The sequence below is a fragment of the Dasypus novemcinctus genome, chromosome 5 (genome assembly GCF_030445035.2).
Source record: "Dasypus novemcinctus isolate mDasNov1 chromosome 5, mDasNov1.1.hap2, whole genome shotgun sequence".
NCBI classification, from domain to species: domain Eukaryota; kingdom Metazoa; phylum Chordata; class Mammalia; order Cingulata; family Dasypodidae; genus Dasypus; species Dasypus novemcinctus.
Genome location: NC_080677.1, coordinates 68,986,786 through 69,010,017, shown reverse-complemented (window position 1 = coordinate 69,010,017; position 23,232 = coordinate 68,986,786). Strand labels below are relative to the sequence as shown.

General features: G+C 34.1%; 1 protein-coding gene across 1 annotated transcript in view; it reads right to left on the bottom strand.

Annotated features, from left to right (window-relative positions):
• The window catches only part of SEMA3D (semaphorin 3D), a 205,694-nt gene that overhangs the window by 7,121 nt on the left and 175,341 nt on the right, over positions 1-23,232 (bottom strand). Inside the window, exons 12-17 of the mRNA XM_058297091.2 lie at positions 18,542-18,764; positions 15,606-15,694; positions 13,714-13,755; positions 10,263-10,420; positions 7,886-7,950; positions 2,485-2,624 (exon numbers count right to left, since the gene is read on the bottom strand). Coding sequence (XP_058153074.1) covers positions 2,485-2,624; positions 7,886-7,950; positions 10,263-10,420; positions 13,714-13,755; positions 15,606-15,694; positions 18,542-18,764 — 717 coding nt within the window. The remainder of the gene's footprint in view (positions 1-2,484; positions 2,625-7,885; positions 7,951-10,262; positions 10,421-13,713; positions 13,756-15,605; positions 15,695-18,541; positions 18,765-23,232) is intronic.

Genomic DNA, 23,232 nt, shown 5'->3' with positions numbered 1-23,232 from the left:
CATCCAGATCCCCAAAGTTCAACAGAAGCTTGGGGACTGCTGATTAACTCACTAGTTACAACATAAACATCATCAATTTCAAGAGCAGCTTTATAAGAAAGTCAGTAGGTAACTGATCTCATGACCTCTCCAACAGCACCCAACTGTGAAACAACTCAGTAAGGAAGCATTCTCCTACTGGCAGAGAATGACCTGGTGACAGCCCCTGTACCATAGGAGATCCTGTCCCCTCCCTGAGGCTTTTTTTGAATGGAAGAAAGAGTCCAAACTGTGACCTTAGGGACAAGGAGCAGAAGGCATCCTGCTGGGAAAAATGCTTCAAATCTAGTCTGGATTTTGCCCTTTTTCTCAGCTCAAGAAGCAGTATTGCATGTCCTGGACAATGTGTAACTGCCTATTTACAAGGACAGATGAAAGTAGATGAAATATTACAGCTAAAATAATTTTAGGTAAAATTCAATAAATACACTATTTCTGCTCCACTGAAATTGATGGAGCATGGTGCCATCATGATTGTATGATATAAAATTAAAAGCTAAATTAAAATAAGGCAAAGCATTTCCACGGAATTGAAAGATGTGGATGCAAACATGATAGATTACTCCAGGAAGAGTGTCCACATTTAAAAAGAGAAAGTCAAATTTTCCATGGAGGAAAAATCATTTGCTAAAGAATTATATTTAAATGGAAAACAATTATCAAATGTTATTAGCTATAAAATTGAAAATAATATTACATGAAATATAAAAATAAAATATTATAATATAGCTAAAAGAAAATCGGCATGTAAACAAAAAAATAATATCCACCCATTAATTTCTTGGATAAAGTAAATGCTTTATTTTTTGAAATTAAAGAATTATTTCTGTCAGATAATACTTCAATATATATTGGTAAAAATGGGACCTTAAAAATAAATTTTCAGTATAACCACCCTTCTTCCATAATCATAGAATTTATGGATGTCAGTAATGATGCAGAATCAAGTTTTATTGGAGATATTTGAAATAATAAAGATTGAAGTTATTCCTTTTGTATTAAGTAAATTTTATTCTTGTAAATATTAGATGAAATTAATGGTTTCAACTTCTGAATGTACAGGTAGAACATATCTTCACACCAACTTCTTAAGATAAACGTTTGATTCGTCTATTCTATGGTTTCCCAACCTTGACACTGACTTTTGGGGCCAGATAATTCTTTGTCGTGAAGGACTATCTTGCACACTCTAGAATGTTTAGCAGCATCTTTGGCCTCTACCACTGGATGCCAGTAGGTGGACCCCAACCGCCAACACAGGTGTTACAATCAAAATTTTCCCCAGACATTGCCCAATGTCCCATGGAAAGTAAAATGGCCTGATGTTGAGAACCACTATTCTATACTAATGTTTTCCTGCTTAATATTTTAAACATTTATAGACTTGTCAAGGAGGTTAGTCGTTTAGAGAACATTCAATTCAGCACCTTATATGGCAGAGAAACTGTGCTAGAGAGTTTTGCTTTTTTTTATTTTAATCTCATGAAGCTTTTAAGTTTACTGTGTTCATTTCAGAAAATTTTGAGAGGGACTAGGTGATAACAAAAGTTACAGACTAGGTGATAACAAAAGTTAAAGAACACATTTTAATTCAAAATATCTAATTTTGAATCTTATGTTCTTTCCATTACTCATCACATCGCCCTTAATTTGGATTTTATAACTTCAGCCTAAGCATCATTGATTTCTCTTTGGCACAGCAATTGAAACACAATTCTGCCCATTTAACTTTTGTTTAATGAAATTCAACTAATATTAATCCTTAACTTTTCAGACTACTCCCACTTCTCTTTAAATTTGATAATATTTTAACCTATCTACCTCAATCAATTTCCTTGATAGGTTTTTATCACAAGCGTGGTTAGGGAAACTGAAACAGAAAAGAGTCAAAAGACAAATAATATCTGTGTTATTCTTCCCTCTGTTGATTTAATTTTAATATACAAAAGTGAAAAGGTAAACATGTCCAGACACTTATCCAGTTTCTTCAAAGGCAAACACAGGCAAATATTTCTGTTTTTATAGATACTCAATATGTTTTATTTTATGATGTCAATTGAATATGATATTAGCTAAAACTTGGTCATTATGCTTTAGTGGGGGGAGAAGGGAGATACTGCTTTTTTTTGTTTTTCATCAGGGAACTGTCTTAAAATATAGGCAATTAATGATAAGTGAAATTTTGAAAAATAATCAAAGTTCATTTGTAAATATTCAGTCTGCTTTTCAAAGTTTTTTACTAGTACATTTGTGTTAAATTGGTCTATTCTAATCTCAAAGCCATTGTTACTTTAGTGTTAGTATAAACTGATATTTAACTTTATATCAAAAAGTGATGAGAGTATCTAAATGTGCTAAAAGTTGAACATCTCTCACTCCAAAAACTTGATTTAAATGTTACACTATTTCCCTCAAGGAGAGCATTCCTTGATGATTATAACTTACCTCCTCTCGATGTTCATCTCCTGACTGCTGGATATACCACTTAATAGATGCTTGTTGAGATTTAGGTATACATTCCAGAAAGGTTGAATTAAATTCAATGCCAAAAATCACCTTTTCATCAACAGTTTCATGACTAATACCTGGAAGGCAAACACGGAATACAAGATTAACCTTGACCTGATTTTAAAAGCAATGGGAAAATAGACTGATTTAGAACAGATGCCATGAGGGAATGAATCATACACATTATTAAAGGAAAAGGAAATTCATGTTATAATATTGTAATCTAAGAGTCAAATATCATCTAATAAATTGATCTTTAAAACTCTGTCCCCTCATTACAATTTTCCTCTTTCATTGATATATTGCCTTTTATCAATTTTTAAAATAATAGTTCACAAGATCTAACTTGAACAATTGAATCTCTTTCCCCGAGACAAAAAGCCTTTTGCATCTTTTAATGTCTTAACACCTTTTCTTATGTATAAAATGTAATCGATTTTTATATAGTCTGGAAGAGCAATTTTCTTCACTTTTAAAGATAAATTTTATCATGATTTGGCCCACAGAGTTTATCATATAACATTAAGAAGTTTTGATGTTAGAAAAGTAAGTATGGTGGCCTATCCATGAAGAAATTATATTGATGAAAATATGCCAGATGCTCTTAAATAGTCAGAATGTAGATCTTATCTGTATTATCTACCACCAAATTTTCTTCTTTTTCAAAGAGGGATACTACAGCATAACATGCATTTACTATGAGCTAGTTAATAGGTAGCTAAAGGAACAGTACCTCAGATATCTTATTCTTTGTAAATCAACAGCACCATCTGAAATACATTCCATCCAGGGAATCCAGGTGTGATCTAAGATCTGTAGCTCAAATGTGATCAAATGAAAAATGTCGGCTGTTTAGCCTAGCCAAAAATGTATTTTTTCATCATATATTCAGATGTCTCAGTTTACAGATGGGCCTACTTAACATTTTTAGGTATAAACCAAATATTATGGCTGATGTGAGCTCCTAAACTTAAGTACACAAAATTATCAACCAATGATATAAAAGCACATACATCCAATTGTTAGGTTTTTTTCCCCCCAGAAACTTCTTTTTCACTTCTTTGTGCTTTACCAGCAATGATTAAGTGAAGCATGCTGACTTAACATTATTTAACCTTCAAAATATGTGGATTCCATTTGAAATCTACCTTCTACACACTACCCCCCACCAATTCAGTAGATTATATTTGAGATTTTATAGAATTCCTAAAGCACAGAGAGATCACTAATGTTGATTACAAAGAGAAAGGCACTCATTACAAACAGAAGCCATTTCTTTTGAGCAAAGGGAGAAGGTGAACAACCTAGACAGGATGTAGATTGTTAGGAGATGAGGCTAAGGCTCCGAAGAGATGGATTAGGCTGATTCAACCAAATGATCAATCAATTTCATAGGCAATAAATTAGCAAAATCTAATGAATAACTGAACTAGTGAGCCGATTGTCTGAAATTATTTGCCAAGTCAGTAAAAATAGTATCTCTATGACACAAGACAACACTATATCAGTTTTACTAAATATGAGCACCTAGAATTTATTGTTACTTCCATTGTTTTTTGCACTTGTGGGTTTTAAATTTCCTGTCTTTAAATTCAAAATGTATATGTGTTTAAAAAATATATTAAGAAATAAAATATATATGTGTATGCAGGTATAAATGTATATGTATATAGAGAATATTTAATCATTTCCTACATTTTAAAGGTACAAAAGGTGTATAAATGTGTTAGATAATTTTGAAAAGATTATTTTAATCTTCTAGAGTACAAAAAAGTTTTTTTAAACAGTGAAATGACTGGAATAATAAATACATGACATATCACTGGTGTGCAAGAGTACATCTGCCTAGCATTGTTTAACAGTTCATATACACATTCTGGTGATTTTATATCATGAATAATCATGTATTGTCACAACATTCAATAATTAAAGTAATGAGGAAAAAAAGAAGGATGGAAGAAAGGAAATAAGTATCTGCCTATTATTCAAGACTTTGTTACGTAGTGAATGCAACACACATTTATGTTGAATCATTAAGCAAGTCACCTCTTTTTTCTTTAACAAGAAATATTGTTCACATCAACCCTTCTTTCCATTGTGACTGCAACTGCTTTAGTTGGTAAATGCCCTAATAATTTCTACTTTAAGTCTCACAAGTCATTCTTGGCCTCTAGTTTCTTCTATTTCAGTCAAGTATCTGTACCAGTGTCAATTACTTTTATTTCATTTTTTTAAATTACTTACCCATTCCTCCACATAGAAATATGGAATAGCTCCCTATCACCTACAAGGGTAAACGCCACACATTCATATTAGGATTGCTACAACTTTAAGACAACCTACATGATGGTCTGTCTGATTTTAACTAGTTAACTATCTTAACTTTACATAATTTGACTTTTTCCTCAAGTCACAGCTCAAATGCTGTCCATCAGAGTATCTTTTCCTTTATCCATCATTAAGTAAATATCCTTGTATGCCTGGTATACACAAGGTATTGCTTTTGGTGCTGAAGATATAGGGTCAATATGACCAGCAAAAGCCAGTGCCCTAAAGAAGCTTACATTCTAGTGAGGAGACAAAGTAATCAAGTAAATGAGTAAATAAAGAATACAGTATCTGCTGGTGTTATGCATTACAAATAAAAAGAGATTAGGGAGCACAAAGGGCAAGATGAGAAAGTATTTCAAATGGGGTAATTAGGGCAAGTATCTCTGAGGAATTCACATATAAACATAGACTTTAATGATATGAAGATGGAGCTATGTGTACATCTGCAGAGAAGAGTTCTTCAGGTACAGAGGAGAGCAAATGCAAACATGTCTGAGGCAGAAACCTGACTGGGGCTTTTGAGAAAAAGTAAGCAAGCCAGGAGTGAACCATGTGACAATGATGTAAGAGAAAGGATATGGGATGTATCAGGAACCAGATCAAGCATAGTCTTGCGGCAAAGGTTACAGAATTTTCACTAATGGTGCTAAGAGGAAGATTTTGAGCAGGGGAAGAACATTCTTTGATTTACATTTTTAAAAAGGTTACTCTGGCTTCTGAAGGGAGAATAGACTAAAATAGGGCAATCATGGTAGCAGGGAGACCAGTTAAGAAGCTTCTGAAGAAGTTCAGTAGCATAAGCAAGGCTGGTTTCTGTGTAGGTAGTGTGTAGTAGAGCAAAAAAGGACTAAATTTTGAGAGAATGAGTATAGGATGTCAAATATAAGAACGAAAAATTATTCATACCTTTTTGACTTAAGCAATTGGGTGAATGGAGGAGCTCTCTATTAATATGGGAAATTATGTAGAATAAATAGATTTGGGAGAAGATAAGAATTCTTTTTCAGACCTCCATCTGAGAAACTTATTGGGCACTGAAGTGGAGCTCTTGAGTAGGCAATTAGTATACAAATCCGGCAGACTGGGGAGAGGTCAGTACCTATGAATTCAGGACTCAAATGGCCTCTAAATGGAAACTGATGGGGCTTTGGGAATGAATAGAAAGGGATTGGTAAAGGATAGGAAAGTAGTTTGGGGTTGCAATATTTAGAAGGTGGGAAGAAAAGGAAAGTTAGGAACACTTAGAAGAAGCAGTCTGTAAGATAAACAATCTATAAGAAGGATGTGGTACTGTAGGAGCAATGCGTGCTGGGACATGATCTCTCTGAAGACAAAAAGCCCTGATCTGTAGTTCTTGCCAATTTCCATAGTGCAAATTCTCCACTGTGACTGATTTCAAGCTACCAATGGTTTAACATTCAGCTTATAAAATTCATAAGTATTTAACAATTGGCTCTCATGGGCCATATGAGCTGGCTCCAGTATACCACTATATGAAAATCAAGTAAAGTGTTTCAGGGAGAAGGGAGTTAAGGGATTAGGCAAAAATGAGAACTGAAAATCCACCATTGGATTTTCAAGGAGGAAATTGTTGAACCTTGATAAGAATGGGTTCAGGAGAGTGATAGTTACAAAAGACTGCTGCAATGGGCTATAGAAAGAATAGGATATGGTGAAGTTGAGACATTGATTGTATGAGTGCCTGAGGCAGTAACTGTTTTATATGGCTTTCTCTATAAAACATATCATTTTCTGAATGAGTATATATTTTCTCTGTATTTATGTTTATTGCCTGGTCACTCTCCTAATGTACGCTTGAGTGTAAGTCCCATGAGAGCATATACTGCTTTCTTTTTTGTTCATTGGTGTATTCTCAATACCTAGAACAGTCCCTGCTAAATCTCATATGCACACATGCATTACTGTATATAGAGCATGCAGTAATGACTGCTAAATACAACAATGGACACAACGGTGAGTCACCTACACAATACAAAGAGAGATCAAACAATATTCCAGACCAGAGCTTATTTTTTTTGGAAGAATGAAATTATAAATTTAAAATGTTTTGTTTTCAAATTCAGAAAATACTGCAGAACCACCAGTATCAGACTATAAAATTTGGGTTGTTTATTTGCATCAATGGTAGGGCGGTTACTAATAATGTGATAAAGAAGGAAGGCAGTGCTTTATTTCCATCGGTTGTGGGTGTATGTGCATGCGTGTGTGTGTGTGTGTTTTCTATTTGAAGGTAAAGTTAATGTATAAAAAGGAACTGTGTTATCAGATTTACTCCTTGGACCTCATCTCTATCCCCCACATGCTTCTTTCCTATTCAGGCTTATAGGATCTCCTATGCTATGAAATTTCCTCTGAAAATTATAGCCTCTGGTGATCTCTCTTTTGTCTGAAGTCCTGTATCACTAATTGTGTCTTATGATATTTCCCCAAAGAAATCTAAAGCTCTCCTAGGAATGTCTTTGACTCACAGTATGCCCAGGATGATTGTATACACATGGAAGTCCTTTAATACATATTTACTGATCAAACGAATACATGAATTAATACATGAATAAAGAATAGGATGTATACACCTAAAATTACCTAAAATTCCTTCTATGAAATGCCTACTCTTATCAAACTTTTTTGGGTGGACAAATGTTTTCGGCTATATCCTGCTTTATCTCTAACAGCAGTTTTCAAACTTTACAAGCATGGATAAGGCAGTAAAAAAAGAAAGCAAGGGTACAGGGATTTTAAAAGACATATGAAAAAAATAATGTTATAACAAAGGATTATTCACTTAGACATGTAGACATGGAGTTGATTTATAAAATCTCTTCTTGCTTTTCCAGAACATTAGCATTACACAAAATGAGATCTTCCTATGTAATAGCATGAGTCTATTTTTTTTCCAAAGAGATGCTTTAAGTCATATAATAAAAGGACACACAAGGACTAGGCTTAATTTTTTAAATGGGATAATGCATATTAAATCTATACTTACTGTCTTCTATGTCCCAGCACTGAGTGATTGGGTCCCCATACTTTACATCTTGGCGTCTAGCTCGCCTACAGAAAGGGGTTAAACTGTTTAGAACTTCAAGCATGATCTTTGGAATACAGAAAGTCTGCATCTATAACAGTGATATATGCAGAACTATTCTTGTCTTATTGTTCACCTTAAACGCAGATCACTATTCCAATTCAATTTAACATTAATTCAAATACTACTTCTAGTAGAGTTCTAATAGAATGAATCCTGTTCTGGCAATATGACCACCTAAATTTATTTAAGTATTACTCTTTCCTTTTTCTTCATTTTTGACAAATTAGTCAAGGCAACAAGTTGAATACAAATGCAATCCTTATTTTATATACATCAAATAGGGATAACAATCCCTATTGTTATATAATATATATATTGTTATATATGTTATATGAAGTTATATAATCCTTTTATATAACATATAATAAGTTATATAAAGATAACTTTATATAATCTTATGTAAGTTTATATATATTACTTTCCCAATGACTGACTGAAAAGCAGTCTTTTATATCTTATTACTTTCCCAATGACAATCACTGGGAAAGTAATAAGACATAAAAGAACTTTAGTTACTGGGAATGAAAGTACACAAAAATATCATATGAATCATATGAAGATTTATTGTTACATAGATTTGATTAAGCAGCAAATTAAATACTTCCTCTTGAAAAAGAAGTACAAGTTTGATAATATGCATAAATGGTCACATCTTATTTCTATCTAGTGACATGTAGTTCATATTGTGGAGTGATAAAATGAATAATCGCTTTGTGCATCATTGCCAAATGTTTTCCTTAGGAGAAAACAATACTGTAGAAAGAAAGAAAAAATCTGCCACATCTTAGATTAAAAGGTCTTACATTCTTACAATATATTTTTATTTGCTTTGACATTTTTATATTGCCACTTCAAATATCATAGAAGTAACAGTAAACCTTTAGCAATACCTAGGTTTTTCCTTAAGGGTGATATGACAGGTTGACAGCCTTGTGTAAGAGTCACCCATCTTTTGGCTCACATGAACATCACATAAGGTAAAATAGCACGGTGGCATATCAACAAGATCAGAGATACAGTCCAGGGAAATACATAAGAAAGAAATTATGATAGGGTCTTTAACTCTTGGCTTCTTAAGGAATAAGATCAATTCATCCTACTGCAGGTTTAATACCAGCTAATGAGCATTCTTGTTTGGGCTTCTAGAAAAGCATTCCCCAAAGACTCACTATAATGAGTATATTCTTGGCCAAAAACCATAACAAAATGTTAATGACATTTTTACTTTCAACATGTAATCATGTATCTACCCATTCATATTGAATTCAGGATTTAAGGAATATAAACCATCTCTTAATATTAAGCAGTATTTGCGTTTGCACTATACAATCAATCTTTGATCCCCAGACTTTGAGATTTGAAACATCAGTAAAATTCCATGAAGAAAAAAGAGCACTTGTGGTAATGGAACTACACATATGCTTGTCTGTTATTCTCTTTTATTCATAAAGAACTAAAGAGTTAAAAAAATAAATCTACAATTTGCTGACATTTTTTTTAGAGGAAAACATACTTTGAAAGATTCTTAAGAAATTAGCATTATTCTAATCCATATTTTTATGACTATATCATAATGTATTTAGCCAGCGTCAGTCATATTGATGGACCTTCAGGTTTTTTCCAGTTATTTTACAATTACAAAGAGTGCTGCGATGGACATCTTCGAACATAAAACTTAGTGGCACGTTTACAAATCTATGTATAGAATAAATTCTAAGATGGGAATTGTTGACTCAAAACAGTGTTATTTTTAAGACAACATAAAGCAAAGAATTACAAACAGCAAGGCAATATCTACATGGCAGAAACTTACCAACTAACAGCTACTGGAGTAAAAATAACTGCATTGAAAGGCAAATGGGATGTGCTGTGGGCTGTAAGTAACCCACATTTTAAAAACACAAATATTCATACGTTATTTGCACAATAGGATTCTTAGTATATACATATTTAGAAATATGAAGGGTTAAAGGGAGGATACAGGCAGAATAAAATAGTAAAGAAAAGCTTTTAATGATGTTTGATATACACGAAGGGAAAAAAATAAACCATTGATCAGTATTTATAAAGTTCCAATTTTGGAATTTCAGAACAATGTATTTTATCTTCTTTCAAATTTTAGTTTTATGTAAAAATATAAGAACATTTTAATTTTAATATCCCTCTAAAAGATCATGTTTTCTATATAGGTTCTCCTTAATTTAATTTAGACTACAGGTGAGATGTTCATGACGTAGAAAGGAAAGCTTCATCTTAACTGCATGGGCTCTCTTACCTTTTTGAAGTGGGTGCATATCGAGAACATGCATTCCCATCCCAGGCACAGTAGGGGTCTCTGGCAAGGCAACAGTCTGCACAAGCTTTCCCATAAGTATTACATCTGTGCAAGGAGAGCTGAACCAATCCATCTCGGGAACCAATGTACAATTGTTGCTTCAAATCAGGCAAAACAAATGAATTAGAAGCATCTTTCAGACGCGTCTGAACAACTTCCCTTTCTTGCATATCGCATAATTGGTCTAAATCTTTCTCCCTGGGTGTCCTGTTCATTGTAATCACTTATAAAGAAACATAATGAAGAGTAAAATAAGTCAATCACGGCTACCTTGGTAAGCTGACATACAGTGGTTTGAAGATATCAATCTTGAAACGGATGGCATTCTGTGGCGCTAGGGTAACCTTGGCAGTAATTTAAGAAGGTCAAAAAACAGCTGCTAGTCTGAGGAATTGAGATGTTAAATTCTTTCCTGATAGTTGAAAATATACTTTGGAAGATTATATCAAGCACAGATGCTATAGGCAAAACTTCTGGTCTTTCTTTTCCAAGGCATCTTACAGGAAAGATGACTGAAAAGAGATGTATAAAACTTGCTTTGGTTTTAACTAATCATTTCACTTGGTCATAAAGTGCTGATCCCCGAAGGGGAATGGGTTCTAAATGGGAGAGAAAGCATTTCATGTCACTATGAAGAAAGTATGAAAGATTGTAGAGGGATGCTGTATCACAAATGAAAGGCTACAGGAACTGAGAAATGGAGTAAATAAAATTGCATTTCAAAAGGAAGTCCTGAAATTGATGCACTGCTCTCCACATGTATTCATTTGAGTGTGTATGTGCATGAGATGGGGTGGGATACAGGTAAATAAGCCATGGTTGGAGCCTTCAAAGAACTCCTGGTGGTGTCAGGTGGACCACAACAGCTTTGGATGGAGGAAAACCTCTTAGAAACAGAGACTGGCATAATTAACCTAGATGCATTCAACTGCAATCTGACTATACCTCTACCCACCATGAAAACTGTGAGCCAACACTTCTTAGTTGCTAAATGCAATGACCACTTTTTAGTACTTCTACTAGTCTGAGTGTTTGACACTACAGATTACATTCTCCTTGAAAGCTTTTTCATTGCCTGATACTTTCATCTCCTTTGATGACTTCTTTCTTTGCATTAAATACTGGGATTCCCTCTTTCCTATCCTCATTTCTTTTAATCCTTATTATTGTAAAAAGACTCATATGTATCTTGAAACCAGCACAATCAGATGTGAACAGAATGAATTCCTAAAACTACTCCTCTTTTTCTGTGCTGGCAACAGAATCTCATCCACCCATTCACTCAAGACAGAAATCTGGGAGTTGTCGTTGAGTCTTCTTTCCTTCATATTCAATCTATCAGCATGGCTCTTCCATTTTCTCTTACAGAACTTTCTAATCTGTTTCCTTTTCTCCAAAGCTCTCTCCTGCTACTGCTTTGTTTGGGTCCTTATCATTTCTTTCCTGGATTACTTCTAAGTATCCTCTTCCCCCTGGCTTCAGCCTTGTTTTCTAGCACCCCTCACCTCCTACCGCAGGACCCATCCATCTTCCACACTGCCATCAGACTGATCTTTCTAAAAGGAATATCTTATCATGACACTTTCCTGCTTAAAATCTTTAAAGGTTTCCATTGCCTTTAAGATAAAATTTCGACTTCTTAAAAGGACATATAAGGATGATCCTAATCTTGCTCTGGCTTACATTTCCAGATTCTTTTCTAGCCCCTTTTCCCTTGAGCACACATAAGCTCTTTGCTCTAACTGTACACACATTTATTAGCATAAGCAATGATCTTTTACTCGTCACACCTATACAATTACTCTGTCCTTCTACTTGACATATGATCCCCATTCCACCCCTCTTTGTATATATATATATAGATAACTGCAACATCCTTCATGGCTCAAATTACATATCTCTTCTTTCAGCTATCTTTCTCTGTTTCCCCTCTCCCCTTTTAGGCTAGCTCCTCTCCTCTGTCTCCCTTGTATATATTTCCATCATCATTACCCTGCATTGTTAGCATGCTTTTTTGTCTCCCAGTATCACCGTGAGCTTCTAGAGGTTAAAGGCTATGTCACTCATTCATTTCTGTACCTTTTAACACAACAGTAGGCCTTCAAAAGATAAATGCTGAATGAATGAACACATGAATAGAAACTGAAAAGCTGTAGGTAACCTAAAGCATACCAAGGAAGGCATGCATGTATGTGTTTATATATGTGTGTGAGTAAGGCTGTTTTAGACTGATCTCGAAATTCTATTCTAATTAGGACCCTATGTGAATGACCTTAAGAAGAAACCTATTTATATCTTTTCCCTAATGACTGCAGTGTCAAAACATGCAGGAGTAGATTAAGACAATTTTAGCATTACCTAAATGTTGAACTTACTATCACGTGACTATCTTAAACCTTGGGGCACATATAAAAATGGTAATGCAATTCTGAATCTCCTGAATCACCTGGGCTTTAGAATGTGATACTAAGAAACTATGAAATATTATTTACTGTTATCATAATTATAATAAGCTACCATTTACTTAACATTTACAAGTGCCAGCTCTCTGCTTGAGAACTCTGCATATAGCATCCTATTTAAACTCACAAAAATCTTAGCAAGGGGACATTATTTTTCTACTTTTATTTTTGGGGCAATTGATTCTGCAAATTAGAAGTTAAAAAGTGAAATTGGAGGTTAACTCTAGGGTTGTTTGCTACCTCAGTCTATATTTTAACTCTTCAACCCCAATTTTAAAAACCCTTTTTAATGGTTAGGACTTATATCCTACATGATATACTCTGACTTTGACAGAAAGTGATTCTCATGAGACTAGAAAAGAGAGCTCCATTTTCAAGCACTAAAGGAAGAAAATATTTTTCAGTTAATGAAATTTTGTTCTATTTCTTCTAAAATAAGTTGCAAATAATAGTCACTAACCAATTAAAACTAAAACAAATCATCTAAAGATTTTTACATAATTTAGAATATACTTTCCAATTTCAATAGATTATCCCTAAAGAAATTTGATTCAATCAACCTGCAGTTTTCGTGGTTAGGCTTTATATAATAATTAGAAATTACTGGGAAGCGGATTTGGCTCAACAGATAGAGTGTCTGCCTACCCAGGGCCTCCTGACCCATGTGATGACCTGACCCACGGCGCAGTGCTGATGTGTGCAAGGAGTGCCATGCCACTCAGGGTGTTCCCTGTGTAGGGGAGCACCACACCAAGGAGTGTGCCCCATAAGGAGAGTCACCTAGCACGAAAAAAGTGCAGCCTGCCCATGAGTGGTGCTGCACACATGGAGAGCTGATGCAGCAAGATGACACAACAAAAAGAGATACAGATTCCCAGTGCCACTGACAAGAATATAAGCAGACACAGAAGAATACAAAAAGAAATTACCTGCTTCAGAGACAACTCCATGTTTAAGATGATTGATGAATGCTAAAAATAGAAGTTAAATGTCAATAAAGATAACCATTAATAAGCTTTTATATTAAATAATATGTTGTTTTCTCTTGTACCACAGATCACTGAAGTAAGTTTCAAGGCTCTGTTATATAGGGAAGAGAACAGATCTTATTCTTTGCTATTTCTTTCCAATGTATAGTGATTTCACTTAGCAGAAATGATTGAAATAGTCATTTCAAAGTACCCTATTAAAGAAAAATCACCTTAATATACAGGAACACTCTGCACTGAAAATTGTTCCCAGCTACCCACAAGGTTTCTCCTTTTAAATCTGCTTATCTTAACTGTTTCCATGTAATTTGAACTTGTGTTGACAAGAACATCTTCATAATTATTTATTACCTCTTTCTGCTCTCACCTATATCAGTGGTTCAAAAAACTTGTTCAAGTAGCAAAGTTTGGAAAAGCTATAGTGCTCCTTGCAAAAGCCATGTTCTTTATGGAATATGTACACATGAAATCACAATGCACATGATCTCATGATATGAATGGGGGCCAATGGCCAATTTTATCTATGCATGCCTATAAATTCAGAAGCATGAACACAAAAGCCATCAAACTATTAAGGATGGGATATTTTTAGAACGTTTCATCTCTCTCTCTCTCTCTCTGTCATCAGTCTATCTAGATGTGTTTTGCCATCTATTCATTTCTCACAAACCAGTAATTTAGTAACACATAGAGCAGATGCCAATGACTTAAGAAAAATATATGAATGATAAGATTTAAAGTGAGAAAGTTCTCTCCAATAATTTCTGTTGTTATGAACTAAGGAAGAATGACCATTATTGAATCTTAACAGTAAAATCCAACAAATCCACTTGACCACTATCTAAGAACCTGAATGAGATTCTCTGTAGTCACCTGTCTGTGTTGTAAGGCTTTATTTTTGACCTCTGGGTTTGCACTTTTAGGAACATTTCCCTAAGGAATCACAGGAGATTTTCTTTCCTGGTAGATGCCAGATAGCAGGTCTTGTTCTTGTTAACTCCTTGACCACTACTATCATCCCAATGTAAGCAGGATCCTGTGGAACCCAGCACATTAATTAACTTTAGCCCCACACAGTGGAGGGCTCTATTCTCTTTTAGGGCAGAAGAAGTTTACATGGAAACATTTCATTTTAAAAATAAACTGTCTCTCACACACACAGAAAGTCACAGGATATTTTTAAAAGCTCTTCTTCTAAGAAGAGCAATTTTATTTCTAATGTTACTTTCAGAAAAATGATTTCAAATTAAATTGCATGGAGGATCTACCCAAAAAAAAAAAAGCCACAATTCAAATTTATTGGTAAAGTCACAGATATTTCCAAAACCTGGAGAACTATTCCTTGTAATACACACTCAGAGGATGAGATAAATACAGTATACATGAAGACTTACTACTACGCAACCTATTTTTTTTTTTTTCTAATTTCCTTACAGAAAGGCATGGATGAATGATTTATATACTCTTCGAGTGTTCTCAAATTCAGTTGGGGAAAGTTGAAAAGTAAAATATATAAAGTAGAAAAGCATCTGGATAGTAACAGAGACCTCAGGTTTTTATCTAATGTGGTAATTTTTCTGCTCTACTTTAGAGTACGTAGTAATGAGGGCCAATCCCTAGAGCTCTAATTTCAGTGCCATCTATAGAGGAAGGTAGGTCTCATTCTATGTGGCTTTTATAACTTTTTCCTATTTCTTACAGAAAAGAAAAATAAAGGAGCTAATTTCAAAGACTCTTCCAGAAAAAGTGGTGATGCATTAAAACACATGCATCCTCTAACAAGGAATACTCTGTCACCATCTTTTCTCCCAGAACTCTAGACTAAATCTTACCTTGAAAATCTGCAACTCCTCCAGAACTACTTCCTCCATATTCCACTTTTCCTTTGAAATGCTGACAACTTTTAAGACCGTCCCAATGTCTGAAAAAATATATAATCCATGAACCTACTGTTTCTACTTCAATATTTAGTTGTAAGTATATTCTGTGCAATCTTCACATTGCACCCCTCTTATTTAAATATCTTTCAATAAATTAGATTAATGAAAGCACATAAGAAGTCCAATTTAATGTATATGATTTTCACCTTCCAAATATTAGTACTTTTAGCTAAGAAAACACATATTTATCAAGATAATAATAAAAGACACATACATATAATATATTCCTGATAAGAGGAGTATATATCTCATTTAAATATTGGCTGAACTGCTAAGAAGAAAGGAACAAAATTGTGGAATTTAATTAAAAGTGTTAAAATAGACTAAAATGAATTATTTTTATATATGTGTATATGAACATTATTTAATGTAAGAAATATTTATTCGATACTTATATCCAATTCACAACAAAAGGCTAGATACGCTCTTCTAGTAACATTTACAAAATGGAAGAAAAAATCTTGAAGATGATGGGAAAATGTAGATCATGTATGAAATGTGTTTTACCTATAGAAATATTACTAATGGGTTAGAAACTGAATTTTTGTTCAAAGTTATTTTAGTTCAACTTAAGAAAATTAACAGGAATGAATGTAAACCCAAAGTTGACACTGAGGAAAGAGGTTTTAAGTACAGCATCTTATGTTGCAGTTCCACAAAGGGATATGTAATTACAGAAAGCCAATCAAAAGAACACGTTAGAAAAACAAAATACTCTCACTTGGAAATAAGTTTATTCAGAACAAATGTTTTTAAACTTTCCAGCAGAGGAGTTGGAGTATTTTGACATATACAGTAATGCTCTTATTTGCACAAAATAGTCTGGATTATTTAGCTCCATTTTTAAATGACTCCGACAACCATAAAAAATATTAAATGTACATTTTCTAAATGTCAAAATAAAAAAATTGTCTATGTCTATCTATCTATATCTATATCTATCTATCTGTCTATTATCTATCATCTTCTCAACATCTTTTTCATCTCTCTCTTTTTAGTGCTATGATTTTCTCAGTAAAAGTTAAGTAGTACCACCTAGTGGCTGAATAGCATTTGGTGCAACAATAACTGTGGAGACCTAGGAATGGGCTTTGGGTGATCAGTTTGAATTAAGGGGCAAAACTCAGCAGAATTAGTGACAAACCCATAAATTTCAGTTTTGACCCTTCACTAACCATTTCTATAGCCTTGGGAATATCATTTATCTCCTGGGCCTTAGTTTTGCCATCTCTAATATGATGGGTTTGACAACTGGTGTCTCACACCAATGCACCAATAAACTTAACTTCTGTGAAACCAACACACTTTAAAAATAAGATTATTTTAAAATTGTTTTGCAGTCCCCAAAACCTATTCCAAATAAAAATGTCAGACTCTTGAAAATTCATTAATTTCTATTGCTTTATGCAATGTTTGATCTAGTAAATTATGTTATATTATCTGGAATGATCCAGTGCTTTTATTTTAAGGCTACATGTTATCTATATAGTCATTAGAATCCATATGATATTATTAGATAATAACTTTTCTTGTTACATTTGGTGTATTTTCCCCCAACACACATAATTATTAAAACCCTATAGTAGTATTACATATATACCGTTCATGAGAAAACGTTCTCATATTTGTCTTGGTAACCACAACCATCATCCACCATGTACTATCTTGGATAACTAAGAGTGTTGCTTTGTTTTTAGGTAACCCAAACCTGTCTTCCCATTTCCTCCTACCTATAAATACAGTCTGAAGAACTGTTGCATTTTAATTAAGGGTCAGTTTCTCTCCTGCCCTCTGTTTTGTACATAGTAATTCATAACAATCTAATTTGCAAAAGGAGAACACTTTAGTTTACTTTTGATTATAAAAATTATATATAAAAGTACCAATTCAATTGGCATAGAAAACACACACACCCCTGAAATCCAATTACCTAGAAAACTACTGTGGGCATTTTGGGGAATATCTTTAAAAACGGACACTTTGTTGACCTCCTTCATATAATAATGAATCTGCTACTATCATCAATATATACAGACCTTAATCCTCCTTTTTTGTTGTTGTATGTTGTTTCACTACTTTTACCCACTTTTGAATTTTTCCTTCTCATAGAGACAAGTATCACTAGGAAAAGAGGGAATGTAGTTTAACATGAGGGGAAGGTAGTAGAAAGGAGGTTTTTGGGTTTTGGAGACTGGAGAGAATTACCGTTGGCACTTAGTCATGCTTTTCTGACCATATTGCCTTTGGCCTATCTTGGGTGGCCCTGGACTATAGTGGCTCTAAGTAGACCCAGCCCTGCCATATCCTGCATTCTGGGGAATCGTTTTTTTTTTTTTTTAAGATTTATTTATTTTTATTATATATAATTCCCTGGGGAATTGTTTTAAAGGTTCTTGATCCATGGCCAGTGAGAGGCAATTTAAGTTATAACGAGTTAATGAATTTTGGTGTGTAGTTCAGCCTGGAGATGCACTTTATAATCTTACTGAACATTTTTTTAAACAAATCAATTTTATTAATACATATTAATAAAGCATACTATTTATCCAAAGTGTACAATCAAGGGTATTTGGTAAAATCACATAGTTGTGTGTTCACCACGTCAATCATTGTTAAAGCATTTTCATTAACAAATATATTTTGTAATCTCAAACAACACTAAAAGAGGTCTAATCTTTGGGATTATCAATTAAGAGTATGTGTTATGCAATTTTAAGAAATACTGATTAGGGGTTAACTAATAAGTATTCATTGTAATTTTGAATGAGAAATATCTTTTAGGTTTTTGTTTTCTTTGTTTCATTAACAAAAATCTCATTCGAGCTTACCTGTTCCAAGAAACATTACATCATACTGCCCATCTTCTGCCACCACACGATCCACCACTATCTGCGTCAGTCTGTAGTCCACGTTGATGCGCTTGAATGTTGGCCCTCCTGCAACTGGGTATACCGACTTATACATCACAGGGTGCCGTTTTATGAAACTGATGACATCATCTGGAAAATCTCGGGTGGATTTAATCAATGGATCATAGGTTCTGCTTGGACACTGAAAAAAATGCAGAGGGGAGTAAAGACACTGCTTTGCATTTGAGAAATTTACTTCCAATTAAGTTTTTAAGGCTTATTATTGATAATATTATTGATAATATAATGGACAATTATAGCTGAGTCACTCTGGAATCACATGACTTGTAAATGAATGCAGTATACCTACCTCTAATGTATTTCAAGGCAGTCTCCTCTTTCAAATTACATCTGTATTTGCTAAATTTCCCCAGTGAAATTAGATTACTGTTTCATGTATTTATGGAAATACATGAAATTTAACTTAAAATAATTGTCAAGAAAACTGATCTATAAACAGAGGAAAATAAAGGGAATTCATTGTTTTCAAGTTACTTGGAGTAAATTTAAGATATCAGTTTTAAATAAAAATCATATTTATTAAAAATGAAAAGGAACAAATTAACGGGTCACAAAAAAATTCTCTCAAAAGACCTTTAAAAATTTGAAATTATAATCGTATAGTTATTTATAACTGGTGTGGAAAATTATACTGTGAACATTTAATTCAACAGTTTTCCCCCTAAAGAAGCTGTGAAGACACCCTCAGGGAATTTTCTCACTTCTAGCTAAAATTGCCTCTTTTGTGCCTGCAAGCATCCGCTAATTCAAGAGTTAGCAAACCCTGCCTCCTGGCGGTAATAAGTAAAAAGTTCAAACTAGTACAAATTAAATGAATTTGATGTAGCTATTATTTAGAAAACATTTGAAAAAAGTGTGTAACTTTAAAATTTTACTTTTTTTGCCCAGATATTATATTATAAATATTATAAATTTATTTTATAATTTCAGTATATTATAATTTAGGAAGTTATCTGATAGATAAATAGAACAAATCTGATATCACATTTGAATTCCTTTGGGAAAGAAAACTTTGCTTATATGATGTAACCCATAGAGTTGAAAATTAGTGACATTAAGGTAAGTTTGCAAGAAAGTGCTTTTTTTTCTCCTACTGCAGTTTTATATGCAAGTTGGAAATAGTCTCCACTGAATTGTCCCATTGATTATTGGCAGTAATTAGAATTCCGTAAAGGCTCCATAAACATACTGTATTTCTCAAAGTAGTCAAGAGGGTCACTCATTCTCAGGGAGTTAAAAGTCCTACATTTTGTCTCAGTATATGACTCTTAACCCTAAATTTTATACAAGTAAAATAATAATGACTCAGTGAACTAGAAGATGTGTCAAAGAAGCTATCCTAAAAAAAAAAAAATTGCTAATGATTTTCTGTAAGTATTTGAGAATAATTTCAGTTACGTATTCTTTCACATCAGCCTTGCATGTCTGGTATTAAGAGACTGATCGTTTCAAGGTATCTATTTATTGGCCCCAATTCTGCATCAAAATGTTTAGAAGTAGCCTAGGATATTAGCAATTTGTACTCATCTAACACATCCTTAATGAGTTATTGGTCAAAAGATCTAAGCCTGTGTTTTCAGTCATTGTTTCTAGCACTTAGCCTTCAGCCGAGTTGCGTCTGTCAACTAGATAATGGAAGAAACCCTATGTTTAATAAATTAAGCAGAGACTCAAAATGGATGTATTACTCAGAGGATACAAAGTTCTTGCCCAGTCACTGGCTGCATGTTTGAAGCTCAGTCAAAGGACATTCATATTGGGCTTCTACATCATAATGCATGTGGAAAAACCCGGTTGGCTTATCTTATAACCAAAACAAAAGCAAGATTTTATCTGTATTCCATTTTGAAGAGTCCTTCAAAGTTAAAAAACCTAAATAAGTAAAAATCTTTTGACTTTGTTGTTGTACAGTAGCCAAAATTTGGAAAAAAAATAATATCATAATATTCAGGCTACAGTTTTAGATGTCAAATTTTTAAATGATTAGAATTTTTAGTGTAAAAAAATGGAGTTGAATGAACATATGAACTTCTAGCAAAGAAACAAATGTGGCAATTTTCCTCTGTTCATCTCTGAGGAAAAGAGGAATAAAATATAAAAGAGACAGAAAACCTGGCTTCTATTGACTATTACAAAATGATCTTCTTTGAAAAGATATTTTTTCTTATGGCAAGCCTTCCCTCATGGCATGATGCCAGTGTTCAGTACAATTTTTATCTCCTAGGTTGCTATGCGCCATCTCTCAGGTTCTTGTCTCCACTGTGCTTTCACAAATGAAAGTGATTTGGTACAGTTACTCCCCGGGGTTTAAGATAGTACAGTTTGAACCAAATATTATTTTAGTACATTGAAACCAGTGGAATTTTTGCTTTGATATCATATAGCTAGGCAGCATAGAGACCTAAAAAATAATTTGAGATGCCAAGCAGCATATGCAGGTAAAAGTAAATTAGGAAAGAAAAATCCAAATAAAACAAGGAGAAAGTGTGGTGGGAAAATGCTATAACTGAAGCACTGAAGCAGATGGTCATATCCAATTATTTATTTGCCTTCAAACATCTCCAGAATTTTTTTCTGTTGCAGGTATTTTCTATCCCAGGTATTAAAAAGATATTAAAAATCTAGTGAATTTTTCTCCACGTATGATTACTTGTAGTTTCTAGCTATTAGCACAGTCTACCTGAGTATTCTGTAGAGGCTCATTTATTTCTGCCTTCAGCTTTCTAACATTAGCCTGTGCATAACTTTAGCGCTTGTGATTGTAGGAAATAAATCAGGGAAGTTATCTGTGTGTCTACAGACTGTTTTTAAAAACCAAGACAGTTGGGGAGGGCGGGAGAGAAGCAATTGCCCAAACTTTAAATTGTCACTATCTTGCTGGAAACATTAATACCAGCAGACAGGAGTAGAAGAAAAAAGGGGAACCTGCCCAGACAGACCCCAAGATGAAAGGGTAAACCCAACAGCAGCCAGCCGTGGTTGAGGGCCTATCTCCCCCGGCTGGCTGCCGCAGCTGGGGAGGTGTGAGTGTGTTATGCTTGGCAGAACTGCATGTTTGTATAGGGCCTTTAGTAGTACGGCGGGAAGCAATGGATAAGAGGAGAAAAATGGTTTTTATCCAATGAGAGAACTTTGCCCCTTGGCAAAGCACCAGACAGCTGTTAAAAGTTTTCTTCCCCTGCTGCTTCAGGCTATTCTCTACAGGTTGCAGTCTCCTTTTAAACTAATCAGAAGAATGACTAATGAGAGGGAAGAGAGAGCACAAAGGGGGACTGAAGTAGGCTTTCATTTTTAACAAATCTGGAAAAATAAAATAAATATGGAAAGGAAGTCTGACTTTTTATTTGCAAAGTACAAAAATGCAAATTTTAGTCTTTGTCATTCTAGGCCTCCTGCTTACCCATTTCAGAGTCCATCTATAACAGATATGGATTCTATTTTAAATACTGGAGAGAGAGAAAAATCAGGAGAACAACGACAGAGGTTAATGTATGTCACTTTTTTGGGGGAAGAAAATGAAACTGTAAATTTTTTTTTTACATACTATAAAAAAATAAAAATAAGTAACAACAAAAAGTAGTTGTCATGTTTCTGAGGTACATAAATGGGAACACAGTGTGAGAAAATGTGAGGGAATTCTATTATACTCAGCAGTCTAATAGTATACAACTCAAGAGGAAGATTAGAATACTATTTCTGAATTACACATTTTTCTTTAGTCAGATATACCTGTGTTTGTAAATCAACCTTAAAATATCTCTTCTTTACAAAATAATCAAGAAAATTCTTACTTAATGGTATAGCCTAGGTGACAACCTAGATCTAATTTAAAAGCTGATATGGGAAGCGGATGTGGTTCAAACAACTGGGCTCCTGTCTACATATAGGAGGTCCAGGGTTCAATACCCAGGGCCTCCTGGTGAAGGCGAGCTGGCCCGTGTGGTGAGCTGGCCCACGCGGAGTGCTGACCTGTGCAGAGTGCTGCCCCGCGCAGAAGTGCTGGCCCACCCAGAGAGTTGGCGCAGCAAGATGACACAACAAAGAGAGACACAGAGAAGAGACAATAAGAAATGTGGTATACACAGAAGCTGAAGTGGCGCGAGAGAAGGATCTCTTCTCTCCCACTCTGGAAGGTTCCAAGATCAGTTCCCAGAGGCACCTAATAAGAATACAAGGAGCTACAGAGGAACACACAGCGAATGGACACAGAGAGCAGACTATGGAGGGAGAGGAGATAGATAGATAGATAGATAGATAGATAGATAATAAAAAAAGGTCTCTTTGAAAAAAAAATGTTATAGGACAGAGTGTCACACAAAATGTCTCACTGCAAAGGCAAATATTTTAAGTGGAGGACAGTCAGTTTGGTAACTTTTGTATACCATAGTTACCTCAAACCTCTACTCTTGGGACATTTGGTTAAGGTAAAAGTTGAAATTTCTCAGCAATCATTCTAGTTATAGGTAAAGTACCACTACATATATGTGGCCTAAAAATGTCTTAACATAATTATTATACATTACTGTAATGATTCAGTCTATTTGCTTCTTTAAGCAAAATCATAAACTTATTTCATTTAAGGCAGTGAT